General features: G+C 43.0%; 1 protein-coding gene across 2 annotated transcripts in view; it reads left to right on the plus strand.

The window, feature by feature from the left end:
* The first annotated feature begins 1,861 nt into the window (after nt 1-1,861).
* Nucleotides 1,862-22,096, plus strand: part of PPIG (peptidylprolyl isomerase G) — a 42,196-nt gene continuing 21,961 nt past the window's right edge. The window contains exons 1-7 of one of the 2 annotated variants that reach the window (XM_048869856.2): nt 1,862-2,160; nt 12,772-12,832; nt 16,408-16,487; nt 16,597-16,671; nt 19,711-19,818; nt 20,357-20,401; nt 21,360-21,447. In XM_048869856.2, coding sequence (XP_048725813.1) covers nt 16,427-16,487; nt 16,597-16,671; nt 19,711-19,818; nt 20,357-20,401; nt 21,360-21,447 — 377 coding nt within the window. In that variant the 5' untranslated portion in view covers nt 1,862-2,160; nt 12,772-12,832; nt 16,408-16,426. The remainder of the gene's footprint in view (nt 2,161-12,771; nt 12,833-16,407; nt 16,488-16,596; nt 16,672-19,710; nt 19,819-20,356; nt 20,402-21,359; nt 21,448-22,096) is intronic. The other variant, XM_048869855.2, reaches the window with a different exon arrangement.

A 22,096-nucleotide genomic window follows, 5' to 3' on the forward strand; every position in this document is an offset into this window, starting at 1 on the left:
CTAGCCCATCACAGATTTCTGCACAACATCCAGCTGGTCTACCTCCAAACAGTGCCCAGAGAACATCTATACATGCTTGTACTTTATACCATCCACTTCCTCACCCTTGTGTCCTGCTCCTGCCCTAACACCAAGTGGACATGCTGCCACGTGAGGAGCTCTTGGGCTAGCCTGTATTCCACTCTGGTTTCAAAGCCTGCTGGGGATATTAGTTGACAGCTCCTCCAGGCACGTACCTCATGCAGTTCACAAACTTCCCCAAAAAGTTGTCCCTTTTGTGGTGAGAGGAAGACCCTGGTGCACATCTGTGTAGAGTGCATCAGGTTGCAACCTCTCTTCCGGCTCCTCCAGAATGTCTTACTGAGGTTCTGGCTACACTTTTCTCTGCACCTCCTGATCTACACACAACCCATCTGCACTTACACTAAGTTGCAAAACCTCCTTGGCAACCACTTCGTGGTGCTGGCCAAAATGGCCATCCATCACTCCAGGAGGAGGAAGCTGGACTGGGGGGGTACACTCCAACTATGGGGCTTATTTCCAGTCCCTTGCTTGCTTACATCTCTGTCTAGAGTTCCTCTGAATGGCATCCACTGACTCCTTGGATGCCTTTGAGGAGCAGTAGGTGCTGCTGTCTGGTGTTCTCTGCTTGGTTTCCTCCTCGGATTCCTCATTCTTAATTGCTTAATCTTGTTGTCCCAAGAACTCAACTGTAGCCTAGGCTTTGTGGTGCTTTCCACTTAGCTGAGGGGACAGGCCTAGACCCACCGGCCCCAGACTGGTACAAATAGTACAAAATCCTGCTCCAGATCCCGAGTAGGTCAATCCTGTGCACTGAATGAGGCAGAAGTCCTGCAGAAAAAATAATATGTGTGCATATAATTGTTCCTTATTTTGTGCCCATCACATAGTATATCTGAGTGTCATCAGCCCTTTCTCCAGTTTAAATACTGGAGTCCAGGCCCAAGGTTCCTGCTGGAGACTGCCCACACGTCCTTGTGAACAATATTCAGATAATGTATATACATGCTAATTTCTTAACTGACAGAAGGCCCAATCAGGCCCATATTTTATAATGCAATATATCCATACAGACTGGCATGAGGAGGGACACTGAAGTGTGTGCGTGTGCCCCTCTCCTTGCTCAGGACACAGAGGCTCTGGCATGGGGCATGGGGGCCGTGCCCTCTCCTTGCTTGGGGCATAGGTGCTCTGACATGGGCCAGGGCCCCTCTCTTTGCTTGAGGCACAAGGGCTCTGGCATAGGCTCCTCTCCTTGCTCAGAGGCTCTGGCAAGTGGGGAGCACTGCCCACTTAGGACATAGGGGCTCTAGGGGAGTGGGGAGGCTGAGTTCCTCTCCTCGCTGAAGAAACTGGGACTCTGGCAGCTGGGGGTCTTGTGTCCTCTGGGGGTACAGAGGCACTAGTGCAGGGGGGAGCTGAGGCCTCTCACCACCCAGGGCGCTAGTGGCTGGGGGTGCTATGCCCATATCCTAACTCAGGGCAGAGACTTGTGGGGAGGGGAGGGCTGAGGCCCTCTCCTTATTCTGGCCACAGGGCGCTGTGCCTGCACAGGTCAGTAGGTTTTCCAATAAGTCCAGGACTGTCCTGCAGTCTCCAGGAATTAAAGATGAATCTTTAATTCAAGATTATGTCATGTGATGAAACCTCCAGGAATTCACCCAACCAAACCTGGCAACCCAAGGCACTGGCAGGGAACAGAGCCGGCCCCTGCGCCCCCCTCGTCGCTTGGGGCACGCGCGCTCTGGCGCGGGAGGGAGGTCTGAGGCCCTCGGCTAGCTCGGGGCACGGGGCTCAGGGCTGAGCTCAGGCACAGGCAGGCGGCCTAGCCGAGTGGAGTGGAGTGGACGAGGGGGCGGAGCAGCTCTGACGGCGGAAGGAGGCGGGGAGCGGCCCCCCTAATCACTGTGGGCTCCGAGCGGCCGAGTTGGCCGCCTCAGCACAGCCGGGTCGGGGTTTACCGCGACCGTTGCACGCACCCCGCCGGCGCCCGTCCGGTCAGCCTCCACCCAACGCCGCCTCTGGGGTTCCCTGCTCCCGCCGTCTCCTCTACTGACGCAGTCTCTGCCGCACCAGCTTCTAACATGGCGGCGGCGGCGAGGCAGTAGGAGCGCGGGCAGCGAGCCGGGCCGCGAGCGGGTGAGTGCTGGGGCGCTTCGGGGAGTCTGCCCCGCCGAGCCCCATGCGGGCGAGGGCCTCCGCGCCATAGTGGGGGCCGGGGCCTACACCCCCACCAAGGGGCGGGAGTTACCCGCTCCGTCACGGGAAGGGGCCCACCCCTCGTTGGGCCGCAGGGGCTTTAGCCCTCCGGGGGGGCTCAGCCTGCCTGTGACGGGCTTGGGGAAAGGGTGGGGGTGACCCAGCCCTAGGGGAGACGAGGTCGGTCTTGTGGTCCGGTTTGGTGTGAGAAGAAAGGGGGCGTTGAGTGGCAGGGAATAAACTGCAAATTGGAGGGAAGTTAGAGGAGGGAGGTGTGGAGGGTCATGGGCGAGATCCAAGTGGGGTGGGATTAGTTACAAATGGGGTATTGTGGTGAATGGCTTTAAAAAAAAATCAGCTCCTTGGGGCAGGACAAGAGCCTTTTCTCCACGCACGTTGGTGATGTGCTGCTGGCCACACTTTCAGTCCTCCAGACATAAATCATTAGTGAAAATTCCAGCTGCTGGTACACGCAGGGGGCCTTGTTCCATGCCTGCTCCAGAGTTTGAATGGATCCTCTCTCTTCTCCCCTAGCAGGCAAAATCACCAGACTCTGCTTGCCACATGGCCTCCTTCCCTGCAGGCCTCTAGAACAGGGGATGTTGCTTTGAAGGGTGCTCCATGGCTGGCTGGAGGGTCCACTCTCTGTCTTCTAGTTTGAAGGGCTGTCCCAACTCTGTACATAGATTTTTTTTTTATATTTTTTTTAATGGCTATGACATCACTTACAGACTCATTTTGTTTGCAGGCATTAATGAACTGAAAATAATGAATACTGCATATGTATGATAATAGATTTAGCAGAGCTGTTAGGACAGTATGAATGAATGAGATTTCAAAAAGTAAGATGACACATGGCTTGTTGAAGTACACATAGCTAAATCTTCCATCGCAAGGCTAAATATTGCCTTAAAACTCCTTCCCAGTGAAGGAATTGCCTCCCATAAATATATGGGACTTGGTAAAGTATCTTTGGTAAAAAGAACGAGGAGTCTTGTGGCACCTTAGAGATTAACAAATTTATCTGGGCATAAGCTTTCGTGGGCTAAAACCCACTTCGTTGGATGATCCCCTGAAGCCCTTTGTTCTGGTTATCACCTGTATTTGTGCATAGGGTAATATGAGCCAGACTCTTTTTAGACTCATAGATTTTAACACCAGAAGGGGCCATCAAGATCAGTTAGTCTGACCTGCACGTTGCAGACCACAGAACCTTGCCCACTCACTTCTTTTAATTTTAAATCCACTTTATAAAGTGCTTGTATGTTCTTTTAAGAGAAAATATTTATTTGCTCCCTATTATCTACAGAGGAGGCCACATACTTGTGCTTTGTGGGGCAGGGACTGTATTTTCTGTGTGTGTTTTTATGGTGCCCGGCACTATGGAGTCTTGGGGCTTGTCTATACTTAAAGCACTGCAGGGGTACAGCTGCAGTGCTTAGTGAAGACACTACCTATGCCAATGGGAGAGATTCTCTCATTGGCATAGGTATTCCACCTCCCCGAGAGGCGGTAGCTATGTTAATGGGAGAAGCCATCCTGTCTACATACTGCTGTCTACACAGGGAGTTCAGGCAGTATAACTGTGTTGCTCAGGGTTGTGGATTTTATACCGACATGAATTCATAGTGTAGACCAGGACTTGGTCTGTGACTGGTAATCCTAGGCATTACCACAATAAGAATAATAATAACTGAGCTTGAATCTCAAGCACTCTCCATGAAGCATTACCCTATTTTAACTTCAGCTCAGTTTACATTGTGTTGAATTAGTAGGTTTTATTTACTAATTATTTGTTCTGTCAGAACAAATGTACACAGCCAGTCCAGTATGAAGGAGGTGTACGAGGAGCAGCAACAATGATAATGCTTTGATGAGTGAGCCTGCTGTCCAATTATCTGTTGGGGAAATGTGCTAGGTTTCTTACCATTGTGCTGACTGTCTGCTAATCTTTAGTATCGAACAATTTCTCTTCTCCCTTGTAGCCCCTGAACCTACTGGCTAGGTTGTCCTTGCTGCTCTATTTCTAGAAGATTAAAAAAAAAAAATCCATCTTCCGCAAAGCTTGATTTTGCATACAGCTTTCAAAAACAGAATCTTCAGAGTAAAATGACATGGTTCTTGTCCTGTCCCTGATGGTCCCAAAGTTATGAATAGCAGAAATGAAACTGATTAGAGTGATCAATTTCACTCTGCTGGTTTTTGGAAAGTCCTGGGCCTCAACAAATGTACTGTATCGATCTGAAGACAGAAGAACCATAGGGGCTAGAAACATTATTTTTAATGCACGTCTAAATTCTGCAACCTCCCAACTGCCCCTGAGAGACGTAGCTATACTGACCTAGCTCCTGGTGTAGACCGCTCTAGGTCAGTGGAAGCTCCTGCCTCTTGGGGAGTGCATTACCTACACCCAAGGGAGAATTCCTGCCATTGGAATAGGTAGTATCTATACTGACCATAGACATACCCTATATAAAGGTAATTTTCTGCGATTGATCTTTCTGCAAATATCTCTTTGACACACACATACACCCACCGCCATGGGCCTATACCCGGGTGGAGCCTGAGGCAAGTACTTAGTCCTGAATTTATACACTAGTTCACAGATCATAATTACAAATGTAGTTCATTTCTTCTATTACAAATGGAATTTTCCCTCCTGTACTAGAGGGAGGCTGTGAAGGATGGAGCCCCTGAACAGTTCAGGGACAGCACTTAGGCTATGTCTACACTACGGAATAAGGTCGAATTTATAGAAGTCGGTTTTTTAGAAATCGGTTTTATATATTCGAGTGTGTGTGTCCCCACAGAAAATGCTCTAAGTGCATTAAGTGCATTAACTCGGCGGAGCGCTTCCACAGTACCGAGGCTAGAGTCGACTTCCGGAGCGTTGCACTCTGGGTAGCTATCCCACAGTTCCCGCAGTCTCCGCTGCCCATTGGAATTCTGGGTTGAGATCCCAATGCCTGATGGGGCTAAAACATTGTCGCGGGTGGTTCTGGGTACATATCGTCAGGCCCCCGTTCCCTCCCTCCCTCCGTGAAAGCAAGGGCAGACAATCGTTTCGCGCCTTTTTTCCTGAGTTACCTGTGCAGACGCCATACCACGGCAAGCATGGAGCCCGCTCAGGTAACCGTCACCCTATGTCTCCTGGGTGCTGGCAGACGCAGTACGGCATTGCTACACAGTAGCAGCAACCCCTTGCCTTGTGGTAGCAGACGGTACAGTACGACTGGTAGCCGTCATCGTCATGTCCGAGGTGCTCCTGGCCACGTCGGCTGGGAACGCCTGGGCAGACATGGGCGCAGGGACTAAATTTGGAGTGACTTGACCAGGTCATTCTCTTTAGTCCTGCAGTCAGTCCTATTGAACAGTCTTACGGTGAGCGGGCAGGCGATACGGACTGCTAGCAGTCGTACTGTACCATCTTCTGCCAGGCAGGCAAGAGATGAGGATTGCTAGTAGTCGTATTGTACCATCTTCTGCCAGGCAGGCAAGAGATGAGGATGGCTAGCAGTCGTACTGTACCATCTTCTGCCGAGCAGCCATGAGATGTGGATGGCTTGCAGTCCTTCTGCACCCTCTGCTGCCAGCCAAAGATGTAAAAGATAGATGGAGTGGGTCAAAACAAGAAATAGACCAGATTTGTTTTGTACTCATTTGCCTCCTCCCCTGTCTAGGGGACTCATTCCTCTAGGTCACACTGCAGTCACTCACAGAGAAGGTGCAGCGAGGTAAATCTAGCCATGTATCAATCAGAGGCCAGGCTAACCTCCTTGTTCCAATAAGGACAATAACTTAGGTGCACCATTTCTTATTGGAACCCTCCGTGAAGTCCTGCCTGAAATACTCCTTGATGTACAGGCACCCCCTTTGTTGATTTTAGCTCCCTGAAGCCAACCCTGTAAGCCATGTCGTCAGTCGCCCCTCCCTCCGTCAGAGCAACGGCAGACAATCGTTCCGCGCCTTTTTTCTGTGCGGACGCCATACCAAGGCAAGCATGGAGGCCGCTCAGCTCACTTTGGCAATTAGGAGCACATTAAACACCACACGCATTATCCAGCAGTATATGCAGCACCAGAACCTGGCAAAGCGATACCGGGCGAGGAGGCGACGTCAGCGCGGTCACGTGAGTGATCAGGACATGGACACAGATTTCTCTGAAAGCATGGGCCCTGCCAATGCATGCATCATGGTGCTAATGGGGCAGGTTCATGCTGTGGAACGCCGATTCTGGGCTCGGGAAACAAGCACAGACTGGTGGGACCGCATAGTGTTGCAGGTCTGGGACGATTCCCAGTGGCTGCGAAACTTTCGCATGCGTAAGGGCACTTTCATGGAACTTTGTGACTTGCTTTCCCCTGCCCTGAGGCGCATGAATACCAAGATGAGAGCAGCCCTCACAGTTGAGAAGCGAGTGGCGATAGCCCTGTGGAAGCTTGCAACGGCAGACAGCTACCGGTCAGTTGGGAATCAATTTGGAGTGGGCAAATCTACTGTGGGGGCTGCTGTGATGCAAGTAGCCCACGCAATCAAAGATCTGCTGATATCAAGGGTAGTGACCCTGGGAAATGTGCAGGTCATAGTGGATGGCTTTGCTGCAATGGGATTCCCTAACTGTGGTGGGGCTATAGACGGAACCCATATCCCTATCTTGGCACCGGAGCACCAAGCCGCCAAGTACATAAACCGTAAGGGGTACTTTTCGATAGTGCTGCAAGCTCTGGTGGATCACAAGGGACGTTTCACCAACATCAACGTGGGATGGCCGGGAAAGGTGCATGACGCTCGCATCTTCAGGAACTCTGGTCTGTTTCAAAAGCTGCAGGAAGGGACTTTATTCCCAGACCAGAAAATAACTGTTGGGGATGTTGAAATGCCTATATGTATCCTTGGGGACCCAGCCTACCCCTTAATGCCATGGCTCATGAAGCCGTACACAGGCAGCCTGGACAGTAGTCAGGAGCTGTTCAACTACAGGCTGAGCAAGTGCAGAATGGTGGTAGAATGTGCATTTGGACGTTTAAAGGCACGCTGGCGCAGTTTACTGACTCGCTTAGACCTCAGCGAAACCAATATTCCCACTGTTATTACTGCTTGCTGTGTGCTCCACAATATCTGTGAGAGTAAGGGGGAGACGTTTATGGCGGGGTGGGAGGTTGAGGCAAATCGCCTGGCTGCTGGTTACGCGCAGCCAGACACCAGGGCGGTTAGAAGAGCACAGGAGGGCGCGGTACGCATCAGAGAAGCTTTGAAAACCAGTTTCATGACTGGCCAGGCTACGGTGTGAAAGTTCTGTTTGTTTCTCCTTGATGAAACCCCCCGCCCCTTGGTTCACTCTACTTCCCTGTAAGCTAACCACCTGCCCCTCCTCCCTTCAATCACCGCTTGCAGAGGCAATAAAGTCATTGTTGCTTCACATTCATGCATTCTTTATTCATTCATCACACAAATAGGGGGATGACTACCAAGGTATCCCAGGAGGGGTGGTGGAGGAGGGAAGGAAAATGCCACACAGCACTTTAAGCACAGCACTTTAAAAGTTTACAACTTTAAAATTTATTGAATGACAGCCTTCTTTTTTTTGGGCAATCCTCTGTGGTGGAGTGGCTGGTTGGCCGGAGGCCCCCCCACCGCGTTCTTGGGCGTCTGGGTGTGGAGGCTATGGAACTTGGGGAGGAGGGCGGTTGGTTACAGAGGGGCTGCAGTGGCAGTCTGTGCTCCAGCTGCCTTTGCTGCAGCTCAACCATACACTGGAGCATACTGGTTTGGTCCTGCAGCAGCCTCAGCATTGAATCCTGCCTCCTCTCATCACGCTGCCGCCACATTTGAGCTTCAGCCCTGTCTTCAGCCCGCCACTTACTCTCTTCAGCCCGCCACCTCTCCTCCCGGTCATTTTGTGCTTTCCTGCACTCTGACATTATTTGCCTCCACGCATTCGTCTGTGCTCTGTCAGTGTGGGAGGACAGCATGAGCTTGGAGAACATTTCATCGCGAGTGCGTTTTTTTTTCTTTCTAAGCTTCACTAGCCTCTGGGAAGGAGAAGATCCTGTGATCATTGAAACACATGCAGCTGGTGGAGGAAAAAAAAAGGGACAGCGGTATTTAAAAAGACACATTTTATAAAACAGTGGCTACACTCTTTCAGGGTAAACCTTGCTGTTAACATTACATACATAGCACATGTGCTTTCGTTACAAGGTTGCATTTTGCCTCCTCCCACCGCGTGACTACCCCCTCAACCTTCCCCCCTCCCTGTGGCTAACAGCGGGGAACATTTCTGTTTAGCCACAGGCAAACAGCCCAGCAGGAATGGGCTCCTCTGAGTGTCCCCTGAAGAAAAGCACTCTATTTCAACCAGGTGACCATGAATGATATCTCACTCTCCTGAGGATAACACAGAGAGATAAAGAACAGATGTTGTTTGAATGCCAGCAAACATACACTGTAATGCTTTGTTCTACAATGATTCCCGAGTACGTGTTACTGGCCTGGAGTGGTAAAGTGTCCTACCATGAAGGACGCAATAAGGCTGCCCTCCCCAGAAACCTTTTGCAAAGGCTTTAGGACTACATCTAGGAGAACCGCAAATGCCAGGGCAAAGTAATCCTTTCACATGCTTGCTTTTAAACCATGTATAGTATTTTAAAAGGTACACTCACCAGAGGTCCCTTCTCCGCCTGCTGGGTCCAGGAGGCAGCCTTGGGTGGGTTCGGGGGGTACTGGCTCCAGGTCTAGGGTGAGAAACAGTTCCTGGCTGTCGGGAAAACCGGTTTCTCCGCTTGCTTGCTGTGAGCTATCTACAACCTCCTCCTCATCATCATCTTCTTCGTCCCCAAAACCTGCTTCCGTATTGCCTCCATCTCCATTGAAGGAGTCAAACAACACGGCTGGGGTAGTGGTGGCTGAACCCCCTAAAATGGCATGCAGCTCATCATAGAAGCGGCATGTTTGGGGCTCTGACCCAGAGCGGCTGTTCGCCTCTCTGGTTTTCTGGTAGGCTTGCCTCAGCTCCTTCAGTTTCACGCGGCACTGCTTCGGGTCCCTGTTATGGCCTCTGTCCTTCATGCCCTGGGAGATTTTCACAAAGGTTTTGGCATTTCGAAAACTGGAACGGAGTTCTGATAGCACGGATTCCTCTCCCCAAACAGCGATCAGATCCCGTACCTCCCGTTCGGTCCATGCTGGAGCTCTTTTGCGATTCTGGGACTCCATCGTGGTCACCTCTGCTGATGAGCTCTGCATGGTCACCTGCAGCTTGCCACGCTGGCCAAACAGGAAATGAGATTCAAAAGTTCGCGGTTCTTTTCCTGTCTACCTGGCCAGTGCATCTGAGTTGAGAGTGCTGTCCAGAGCGGTCATAATGGAGCACTCTGGGATAGCTCCCGGAGGCCAGTACCATCGAATTGTGTCCACAGTACCCCAAATTCGAGCCGGCAACGTCGATTTAAGCGCTAATCCACTTGTCAGGGGTGGAGTAAGGAAATCGATTTTAAGAGCCCTTTAAGTCGAAATAAAGGGCTTCATTGTGTGGACCGGTGCAGGTTTACATCGATTTAACGCTGCTAAATTCGACCTAAAGTCCTAGTGTAGACCAGGGCTATGATTGGAATCCCAGGATTCGTTTGGAGAGGGCGAGAGGGGTGGGGGAGAGACAGGTTGGCCTTTCACCAGTGTTTTCCTGGACATGCTGTTTATGTGGCAGGAAATCTTTTGTATTAATCTTTGATTAGTGGATTAATTCTTTGACAGTTTGGTTCTGGTAAATTTTTCAAAACCTGTGTGTGAAGAAGTGAGTGAAATAATGGTAGTGAAGGTATGTGCAAGTGGGGGAGGAAAAAGTAGTGGAATACATTTAAATAAGCGACATAGGGTTCACTGAAAGAGATTTTTGGGAGAGAAATAGGAGAAAGAGAACACAGGAAGAAAGGGATATAGCAATTGAAGGAAGAAAGAAGAAAAGAGGAAATAACATTGAAAACAATGTAGAAAAAGATACAGCATGATCTGTTTTAGGAAGGGATAATGGAGTGAAGGAAAATAAGGTATAGGAAAAATAAGGCAACTTGTATTATAAAAAAAGATTGTATAGAAAATTGACAGTATGTTATCAGTGACAAAGTACACAAAGTGTGAAACTTTTATTCATTTAAACTGTAGCGGGCATAGATTTGTTAGAGGGGTAATGTAGGTATTTTTCACCCTAACTAGTCAAATTATGCCTTGGGTGAACTGTGTGATTATGATTAGGGCTTCTGATTTTTGGTTTAACCAATACACACAGATAAAACAACCTTGATACAAAAACTAAAGAAATATTGGTGTTTTATCCAATAAATGCTGGAAATGGGTACTTGTGTCTAAGGGGCTTGTCTACATGAAGCAGTAATACAGACCACAGGGGTGTAGCAGGGCAATTTACCCCTTTAAGGCCTACGGAGCCAGGGAGCAGTGAGCCCTGACCTATGGAGAAGCCCACCAGGTAGGTGTTGGGTACCAGTTGATCCAGCTAAAAAGTAGCTAACAATTGGCTCTGATTTCCAGCTGGAAGACATAAGTGAGGACCCAGCTCTGTGAAAGGAAGGGCCAGTAGAAACAAAGTTTTTGCTGGACAGCAACGGAAGGCTGCAACAGGAAGGGTTGGTAGGGCCTTGCAGTTCCCCTGAGACTAAGGAACAGCAGTGACCCTTGAGGTGCTGGGGCCAGAGCAGTATCAGTCCAGATCAGGACTATCACTTTTGTTACTTCTCTGTGTTCCTTGCATTTGTGTGACAGAAGAGTAAAAGAGCCTGCGCAGCAAGCTGAAACAGGGTTTGCAAGTAGCTGATTATTTTATCCCTTGAGCTGGTGAACAGATGCAAACTCACCAGCCTACAGGGAGTGTGATTTCTAAAGTGCACTAATGTGTTGCACATTAATTGGTTTGTGTAGACCTTCCTTGTGTTCGTTAAGTATTTGAAACAGCACTACATTAAAGCATAGTATGGAACACTACAAATAGATTACTCATTACAGTATATACTACTGTATAATCGGTTACTCATTACAATATATATATAAAGAGAGAGCCCGAAAACCTGCAATTTTTAGACATCTACGTAAAACTCAAAAATGGTTAAAAAGAAACCCTGAAAAACATAAGCTCTAATTACGATCCTTTACACGCTCACAAACTTTGAAAAAAATCTTTGGGGCTAAAAATGTCTCTGTGCCCCCACCCAGCCACTCCTCTGTCCCTATGTGTCCCTGTACCCCTCCCCCTGTCCCCATATGTCTCTGTGCCTCCACCCAGCCACCCCCTATCTTTATGTAGCTCTGCACCTCCCCCCTCCCATCACCATGTGGCCCTGCACCTTCCTCCCCCCCAGTGGCCCTGTGCCTCCACTCCCATTCAGCCCCTGCCCCAGTCTGCCATCCCCCTGAGCCCCTGTCTGACCCCCCCCTCCCCCGCAGCACCCCTAGCTGTATGTCTCCCAATAGCTCCTGTCTCCTGACCTGGCCCACTGCGAAGAAGGCAGCTCTTTCTCTTCCCTTGCTGGCAGGAAGCTGCTGCTTTGTTCTTTTGCCACAGGGCCCTCTGGTGGGCAAAAGGCAGAACCGCAGATGTTATTTTCTCCTGGGAGCTGCTGCTTCTCCTGTGCCACCGCGCCCTCTGGTGGGAGAAAGGTGGAACTGCAGCAACATTTCAGCAGAATGACAGGTTTCAGAGTAACAGCCGTGTTAGTCTGTATTCGCAAAAAGAAAAGGAGTACTCGTGGCACCTTAGAGACTAACCAATTTATTTGAGCATGAGCTTTCGTGAGCTACAGCTCACTTCATCGGATGCATCCGATGAAGTGAGCTGTAGCTCACGAAAGCTCATGCTCAAATAAATTGGTTAGTCTCTAAGGTGCCACAAGTACTCCTTTTATTTCACCAGAAGCTTTTTTTCCTGTGCAAAAGTTTAAAAATATGCAGGGCTCATTAATTGTGCACGTGCGCAGTAGCACAGAATTCCCCCAGGAGTATCTTCTGTATCTGTCTACATATGCGTTGTCCTAAGGATACTATTTTGTTTGCTTCAAGAAGTTAGTGAGCCAGTGCAAACTGTATTAGAAGGCAAACATTTTTTCTAAAGATAATTAACATTTTTCTTTTGTTAAATCATCTTCATGATAGAAAGATTTAGAATACTTTATTTTATTTCTTCAGTTGATTCTAGTAGCTTGTAAGTAAAATTTTGTTTCATTTTAAAAAGCAAATGAGTTTGTTTTTTTCTTATGCATGGCATGCACTGATCCAGAGGTTATTCATGATTTAGACATATTCATTCCTCCACAATGTAGGCAGAAGGCAGCTTGGGCTTCCTTATTAGTCTTTTCAGTTCAGACTCTCTGCTAGACTGCTGCAGGACCACACTGACTCCAGTTTACTCTGTCTTCATTTGAGGAGGCAGCTGCACGATCACCGCCCTCCACAACAATGCAGAAAGTATGAGAATTTCTCACAAACTTCTGGTAAAATCAGATTAATCAAATTTCAGTAACTGGAACCTGTTGATTTCCTTTGTAGGGCAACCTGAGGATGCCATGTGCTGAATCTGCATTCCTGCTGGACCTCTGAGAGTGTATATGTTAGTGTGGCTACCATTTTACTATGCTATTCAGTGGGTGCATTTGGGGAGTTACTGCCAGGTTAATAATTATAATATGAGAGAACTTAACTTTATTTGTAGATAACATATTTTGAGGAATTTTCTTGGTCTGAATCATTGTAAAAACTCAAGCTAGGATGTCAGGGATGGTGTGCCAGGCTACAGTAGGATACTTGGAATCGTTAAATGCAGAAACAGATTTAGATTAATATTAATGGCCTAATAAGTATGCAACATTTTTGTATAATTTCCACATAAAAACTTTAAAGTTGGAAATTCACTTCTGACATTCTAATATGTTCGTTTGTTTAAAATATTGAAAATGTTTCATGGCTTTTTGTTAAGGTCAAGGAATTGAGACTTAAGGTTCCATAAAACTAACTTTTAACCTGAACTCCAACTTACTATCCATCAATATGAGTAAGGGTATATAGTGCTCAATATGACAATAACTTTAGACATTTTTTGGTAACTGACAATAAATTATAATGTAATACTTTCTACGCATATGCTGGCTGCAGTCTCTCCTTCATAGAAAAGAATTTGTCTTCATTTCAGTCACTGTGTTATAGAGTGGAGCCCAGGAGAGAGGGCAATAGGGTCCAAGAGAGCGGATGATAGTAGAAGGAAAGTATTGGCAAAGGGCACAGCGCTGGAAGAGTGACTCTTGTGGAATGAAATGAGGGAAAAATTATTTTTATTACTGAAAACTAATAAAGAAGGAACATATACTAAAACATAGACAGAAAAAGACACACCAGATAGTCAACATAAAGAAAGAAACAGTGCCATGAAAGGGAAAGAACAAACACAGGAGATAAAAAGCTGAAAATGTGTTTATTGATTGCTATAAAGCTTAATGAAAAACTGTTACAGTTACCTACTCAAGATGTATTCTGTTTTTAAAAGAAACCAATAAAAAGGGTTGGGCTGCGTTATAATTAGAGCAGCTCCTGGATACTAGAGTGATAGGCATCTTAAAAATATTTGCAACATTAAATGTTTAGGGCTAACCCTATCAATATTGTCAATGATTTGATGGATCATGATAAACTATTTTTACATTTTGACCCTTAGTTTTTTGGTGTTTATAGCACAAGTCCCAGTCTGACATTTCTGCAGTGGCCTTTGCCCATCTTACACAATTGTAAGGAATTTAACAGTACAAAGTAGTAAAGTACAAAGTGTTGCTTATTTTTTTCAATCAATGTATAAAGTATAACTAATGCAGCTTACAATAATCACAGGAATAGCCTATCACGTAAAAGATTGCTAAGTCCCTCCACTGGACTCAATCAGTGCTGACTCAAATTCACTGAATAGTTTTGGGCAAATATTTGGGGTGGGGAGGAGGTGGGAAGGACTTGGGGGCCATTCACAAAATGGCCAGAAGAAGAGGTGTTGGTGCCTTATAACCTTTATCCCAGTGATTATTTTGCATTAATGGCAATTCGTAGTCTTTCATAATGACAATGAATAGTCATTGGGCTAGGAAAAGAGAATGAGAACCACTCTATAGGCTAGCGGTTAGGTCAGTCACCTAGGATGTGGGAGATCCAAGTTCAAGTCCTTGTTCCAGTAACGTTAATTGTTTAGATGCAGTGGAACAGCTTCAACAGGAGCAACTGAGATAAACCTATACCAGAATATCCCAAAACCCAGTGATTAGGGCACTCTTCTGCCATGTGGGAGACCTGAGTGCAAATCACTTCTCCATATCAGGCAGAGGGGAAATGGAACTTTGGTCTCCCACATCCCAGGTGAGTGTTCTAACTATTAGGCCTAATGGTTATAAGGGAGGCACTGCTGCCTCCACTTGTTTTGTGCATTTAGCCCTTTAAAAATGCTCCAAATGGACACTTCTTTATTTGCTGAAGGGTTTTTTGTTTGTTTGTTTGTTTTTTACACTTTTTGAATTCAGTTCAACCCAAACCCAACTTCTCTTCCAAAAATATATTTTTTTAACTGCCAACAAACTGAAAAATCAGTTATATGCCCAGCTCTGCTGCTCAGGAATTACAAAGTCCATAGGCTGAAAGATGTATATCAGTAACTGTGGACAACTATTACAAGGCAGGGACCATATGCCTTGTAAACTCTGTAAGCAGCTGTTGCAAAAGGTGTAAACAAATAGCTATGCTGCTTCCCTTTTCAGTATAAATAGTGAAGGGTAACCCAGGATCCAAGTGTTTGTCATATGCAGCATTTTTTTTTTAGGCTAGTCAATTTTATTTATTTGGTGTAAGTTTAAAACCTCAGTGAACCTTGCATCTCTTCCAATTTAATCTCAGGAGTATCTCATTTTCCGCTCCACATATGGTACTTTAATAGGAACTTAATGTCCGTCTTATGTAAATCTGTGCCATTTGACTTCTGTATACTGAATAGTCCTGCAAAAATATTCTGATTTCTTATTATGGCCAGTAAGAATTTGTCTGTCATACTAGGGAATTGTTTGTTTTTCTTGGCAAATAGTTCAGAGGTAGTCTTAATAAGTTGCCTGAGTGCACAGTCCTTTGGCCCTAAAGTTAACTCTTTCTCTCCACCTCATGCCCCCTTAGCCACTTGATTCAGCCTTGGGTCTGAAGATCCAAGGCTTCTGGGAGCAAATTATCAAAGTACTCTACTAGGTCTTAACCTTTTACCCAACTAGGAGAGCAGAAGATCCTAAGATGTTTGTCTTGTTCCCACTTTTTTCCAAATCCTCTCATTTTTCAAGTATGTTCTTATAAAGCCGGTTAGGAAGTTGAATGACATTCTCATCAACTGATGCCTTAGTCTCCCTTGCAGTTTTCTTGTATGCTTTCCTCTAAAAAACTATCAAAGAAAACATGAATGAAGTCAGTATTGCCAAACCCAAGCATTCAAAAATCATGAGTCTGTCCCCCCCCAAAGTCTGAGATTGGCTTAAATCACAAGATTTTAAAATAGTGGATTATTAAGCCTTTAGAATACATTCATTCACGTTTACAAGCTTTACTCTGCAACGATGACAACTGGAATTTTTTTAAAATAAAAAGAGATCTTTTGATCTCTTTGATTCACCAAAATTGGTGATTGTAAACTCTTAGTCTTTGAAACAGGGACAGTCTTTTTGTTTTCTGTGTTTGTATGGCATCTAATACAGTGGCACCCTGGTCCATGACTGGGACTCCAATGTGCTATTGTAATACATACAATAATACCACCTTGATTGGTGTTGCAGGAAAAATGCAGTATTTTGTGTTTCTCTTAAAGCTCCAGCAAGTTTTGTGAGAGTTGGTAATAACGTAAAGTTGAACTGAATATGCACAGAAAACTGTTTTTAAGTTAATCTTTGGTCTTTAGGACAAAAGGAAAAATAACAACTCATAGACTTTCATATTTAAAACGGCTTGAGAGCAAAAAGGCCACCTTTTTCAACATGTCAACACTCAGTTTTGCTCATTTATGTATCAGGATGATCACACCTTTTTTTCCTTCATAAAAAGCTTTTCGGTCAAGATCAAGTGAATATATAGTTTCAATACACAGAGGAGAAAACTCAAAGGTTTTTATATTTTTGTTGTTTACAGTCTTTAAACTTTTGAAGCCATGGGAATCAAGGTCCAGCGGCCACGTTGCTTTTTTGACATAGCCATCAACAATGTACCTGGTGAGAAGAATAATTTCTAAGCTATATTATGTTATAGCAATATAAATATTTAATGGTCAGATGAAGACAAGTCTAATTTAACTTTATAAATGTGTGGGATTTTTTTCAGCTGGAAGAGTGGTCTTTGAATTGTTTTCTGATGTGTGCCCAAAGACGTGTGAGAATTTTCGCTGCCTTTGCACAGGTTCGTAGATATTTATGATTTTTAACTTAATTCATTGTTGGTTAGTTTCATATTGTGAATTATTATATTCGACAGAATCCCCTGTAGACATCCAATGATTATCACTTTTTGCATACCAGAAAATGAAGGTAGACTTTAAAATAATGTGTCTTGGTCTCTGTAGAGGTTTAACATTGGTGTCTTGTGTGCATTTAATGCAAGGTTTGTGTACTGAAGCACTTGCAGTTGTGGCATCAATTAGTACGTGGAGCATATGCTAATCCAACTTAGATACTGGAGTGTCAGGCTAACTGCAACAGCCCTCAAAAATCCTGTTGAAAGCAGGCTGGATAAAAATCAATTTTTAAAAAAAAAATAGAAAATTAGAATTTTGTATTTAAATTGGGTTCTTTTAATTTAAATACAATTTTTTTAAATAAACCTATTTAAAATTAAATATGACATTTACAACATGTTTTAAGATTTAAACTTACTGTAATCTATTAAAATCATTAATTTAAAATCAAAAAAATATTAAGCAGTATGTTTGCTGGTAAGTTTTAAAGAAAGTCAAATCACTGGTTCGGTGTAAGTCACTGGCTAAACACCTGGAACCAGCTTTTGACAGCTGTAGCCTCTACTGCAGGTGCAGAGAGAATGTTTTCTTCATTTCAGTTAATTCAAAGTAAAAAAACAAAGGAGATGAAAAAAGTAGGACTAGTTTACCAGATTGAATCTATGAATAAAAATGTGTATGATAGGATGAGATTTATTAGTTCTAAAATCTCGAAGGACTTGGTGACCAGAAACAATCAGTTCAATTCACTAACTACAGATAATACTTCCTTTTGTTTAATAAATTAGTTTTAAATGCAAAACATATTTTATGAACTTTGTCTTATATCTACTTTTAAAGTAGTTTTATTTAATAATAAAATAATTAAAATGCTGATTTTGTGCATTTTAATTGAATTTGAATTTCCATCCAAATAGAGCTTGACATAAATCACAAGTAAAAAAGAATAATCTAAAATTTCACTGTTTTCTAACATAATAAAAATGTAAAAATTAAGGCTTTAATAATTGCAAGTTAAGTTATATAATTGATTAAATTAGTGTGTGTGTGTGTGTGTATGTGGAGAGAGAGTGTGTGTATCCTGCTTGTTAGCAAAAAGAAGCACCAATGTTGGTGTAAATGGTTTTATTTAATTGCAAATCAACATGTTTTAACGGTTACCACCTAATGAGAATCAGCTTTTCTTTAGAAAAGTTAGTAGAAAGTACAAATGCAAAACATGATTAAAATTGATGATTTTAATCAAGTTTTTCTGCTTGTTGATTTAAATCATGATTAAAATCAGTTATTTAAATCAGTTTGTGCTGGCTGAAACTATATAATATTAATTAATCCTGAAACTGATAAGCATACAATAAAGGTAGACAGTGAAAGGTCAGGAAGTTGAGCATTAATGGAATCTTCTGATTCCTGTGATATACTGAACTACCACTAATATTCGTGGCCTTTGTTTTCTAAGATTGGCCATCCACTTCTTAACTATCCCCTTTAGTTTTTTCTTTTCAGAGTAACAGCCGTGTTAGTCTGTATTCGCAAAAAGAAAAGGAGTACTTGTGGCACCTTACGAAAGCTTATGCTCAAATAAATTGATTAGTCTCTAAGGTGCCACAAGTTTTGTCTTTGTAACAGATGTGTGGCAATCTCTAATCCCAAATTAAATTCAAATTCCCTGTTTCTTAGTCAAATTACCAGTCCTTACAAAAACCTATCATGGAAATATTTTTGAAATGGCATTTTTATCCTGCTGAATTGTTACTTTAATTGAAGAATACTGATATTGAGTCCAAGCCTAGTCATTAAAATAAAACAGTGTTTTAAATGGTGATTGTGAATCTGACCCAGATTTCTCCAACCTCCATCACCTTTTTTCCAAGGTAACTTTTAACAAATTTTTCTACTAAAAACTTAGTTCATCACAGTAGTGGATTTATAGAAACTCGCTTGTTTTTTCCTCCATCTCCAACATTTCCCACCGTCTTCCCCTTCAATATTTTTATTACATTTCAATCTCACGAGTTTTTGCTTATCACTTCCATGTCAGAAACAAGTAATATATGTGCACATAAAATAGTTCAAGCTCAGAATTGGAATTTGATCTTATTATTGAAACATTGGGAATGTGTATGGTCAAAAGTGTTTAGAGCAGGGGACTAGGAATCTGTTTCTTAGGTTTTCTTCTGGCGATCAGTCCAGAGAAAGATATACTCAACTTTCTGAAAGTAGTGGAACCTTTGCAGGGTTTTTTCAAATGTCTAAAAACTTGTCTTTGGATTATAGGAGACAATGTAGTGCTTTTTTAATTTTAGTGTTCGTTCAGTTACCTGCCTTTCAGACTTTGTACTTATTGAGACCAGCAGTGTGTTAGCCTTTTAGGAGTAGTCTTTTAGGTTTTGTCTTGACAGGAAAATTTATACAAGTATAATTTTACCACCATAGTTATACTGGTATAATTCCCCATGTAGACAGTCTTACTCTGGAATGATAATACATTTAAGTTTCTGAGTGATGCTGGTAAATTTCCCTAGGAGACTTATGTCCTATCTACAGCTTCACCACAGACTTCCTTTGTGACCTTGGGCAAGTTACCTTGGCCAAATTTTTCAAAAATGGGTATTGAAATGGCGTAACCCAAGTTTTGAGTGCCCAACCTGACACCTGGGATCTGACTTTCAGATGTGCTGGGCATACACAGCTCCTAAGACCTTCATTTGGAGCTGTGAACACTCAGCACCTCTGAAAGATGGGTACTGAGAAAATGAGAACCAAAATCCTTGGCCAGCTTTGGACTTAATCTATTTGTGTGTTCCCATCTACAAAACAGATGTTTGCCTACTTCTCAAACTGATTTGCAAGACTTAATAGTTAATGTTAGTCAGACTGTTGGAGCTCCTCCAATGAAAGGTGTTGCACAAATGCAAAGTATCTTTTTTTTTTTTTTTAATTCCGCCCCTTCCTTCCATGTCTCTTTCCTCTCTCCCTTTTAGGTGAAAAAGGTACCGGAAAATCGACCCAGAAGCCACTGCATTACAAAAGTTGTCTGTTTCACCGAGTTGTGAAAGATTTTATGATCCAAGGAGGTGACTTCAGTGAAGGTAGGACACAGCCTTAAAAGAAAACTCCAGTTTTTAAATAGTAAGATATTTTTAAGGGTCCTATTCAGCATCCTACATTCAGATGAAATGTCTGTTGACTGTGTGTTGTTAAGGTGTGTGTTCTTCGAGTAAGGTGTGCTGAATAGGGCCTTCAAATAAGAACATATTTATAAATAGCTTTCAGTTCCATTCTCTTTATAGCTTGGTGTGGCCTCCCAGTGAAAAAATTTAGTGTAATGCAGTGTAAAACATTGTATTTCCCAGTAGTAGTCCTAGCTTGATCTAGAAATGTGTGAGACAATGCAGAATAAATGGAAAAGCCACAGCCTGCATTTTCTCAGTCCCATTCTACTTAAGCAGACTGTCAAGATGTAGCTTCCTATTTGACTGTTCTTGAAGATATTTTGACTTGGATGCAATAATTGAAATATCTTTTATATTATGATACTTTCTTTAGGAGTCATTAGGCACATCTTGAACTTTAAATGATTTATACTTTCACTACATTTATTTGTAATACAGTGTATTTTCTTTCAAGGAAATGGGAGAGGAGGAGAATCCATTTATGGTGGTTTTTTTGAAGGTAAAGTTTTTTTTATCAAGCCAATCTAAACCTTTTTCAAATGTTCTGTCTTATAAATATTAAACTTGTAATCCATGGTCATGCTCCTACAATCATCTGGGGTCTGTGCATATCAAATCTGAGTCCCATTTGGTTTATTTGGGTTCTGCATGGGCGCAGAAGTCTTTGCTATCTGATCTGATGGCAGTATGAGGGCCATAAAGGTGTATTTTGTTTACTTCACTATTTTGTTCAGAAAATGTTTGTGTCTAAATGAGGATCAAGCTGTTCTGATTCAAATTTGTCAACTTTATCAGACTTACATTTGTACATATCTATTCTAAACCTGATTAATTTTGTGACTTCCGTATCCAACTTGATCATCTTAAGTAAACTTATTTTTCTAACAGCAAGCTCTTTGTAAACTCATCCTGGTATCTGAAAGTAAAGCTGCTTATTTGGCTTGACACCAAACTGGATCACCACCATTAATAAAAATTCTTCATCAAAACATAGTTAAAAATTATATTGATGATGCATGAGCTAGAAAAAACATCATCATTTTGGTCTTCCAAAGATGTGTGGATCTGCATGTGCCAACAAGAGTGAGAAATAGCAAAGACCTGCTCTTACTATACTCAGATGTTGCATGAGTATATGCAGGAAGTACATCTGTTGACTAAGAGTTCCATTTTTACAATCACTCTTCATATCATAACTACAATTAATAGGCAGGTGAAAATAAGAAAGTACATTTACTTTTCTCCTCTTTAAATTCTAGGCATTAGAATGTGAAGCATAATGTATCCCAAGGACATGACATAATATACTTTATTTTGAAACTAATTTTTTTAATGCTCTTTACTGCAGTGATAAATTTATCTGGGTTGGCTGAGGGGAAAAATAGCTAAATGCCATTTAACTAATAGAACAAAGTAAATATTTGGTATTTTAAAGCAATCAAAAACACTTTCTCTAGATGAAAGCTTTGCTGTAAAGCACAACAAAGAATTTCTTCTGTCAATGGCCAACAGAGGGAAAGATACAAACGGTTCACAGTTCTTTATGTAAGTATTGTATTATTCTGATATGCATGTTGCTTACAACGTTAAGGTTGTAGTAATAATTTAATTGTTTAAAAAAAAACTAAACCTTTTTCCATTTATCAAATGTGAACTGGTTTTCCAGATTTGAAGCTCTATGTAAAATAGCTACCTCCTAAAAATGCCTATCTTGGAGATAAACTGATCATTTTTAGCACGTCTTGTTGTTTTAGATGAGTGCTTCTCATATACATAGAAAAACATTTCATTACCTGCTTCTAACTTCGGCGAGTAATGCAAAGCTAATTGATGTTCTCAGCAAACTTTACTCAATTTTATGTAACGTGTCTTGTCAGCTTAGAGTCTTGGATGGGAAGAGCTCTGGGGATCATGGTTAGGGGGTGTGTGTGTGTGTGTGTGTGTGAAGTTCTGGTTTTTGGAAATCATTCTAAGAGCAATCTCATTTTCAAGGAAAAAATAACCACAAAGCTAAATTTATCACCACATATAATAAATCTAAGGCTGAATTTATCACAACATATCTACAACAGAGAGATTCCTTTGAATCAGGCTTATCTCCAGAAAAAATTCTTTCTTGAAATTGATCCCGTTACCTATAATTGATAAATTTAATTAATGTGATGAGTCGCATGCATCATCTAAAAGTAGACAG

The sequence above is a fragment of the Caretta caretta genome, chromosome 11 (genome assembly GCF_965140235.1).
Source record: "Caretta caretta isolate rCarCar2 chromosome 11, rCarCar1.hap1, whole genome shotgun sequence".
Classification (NCBI taxonomy): Eukaryota; Metazoa; Chordata; order Testudines; family Cheloniidae; genus Caretta; species Caretta caretta.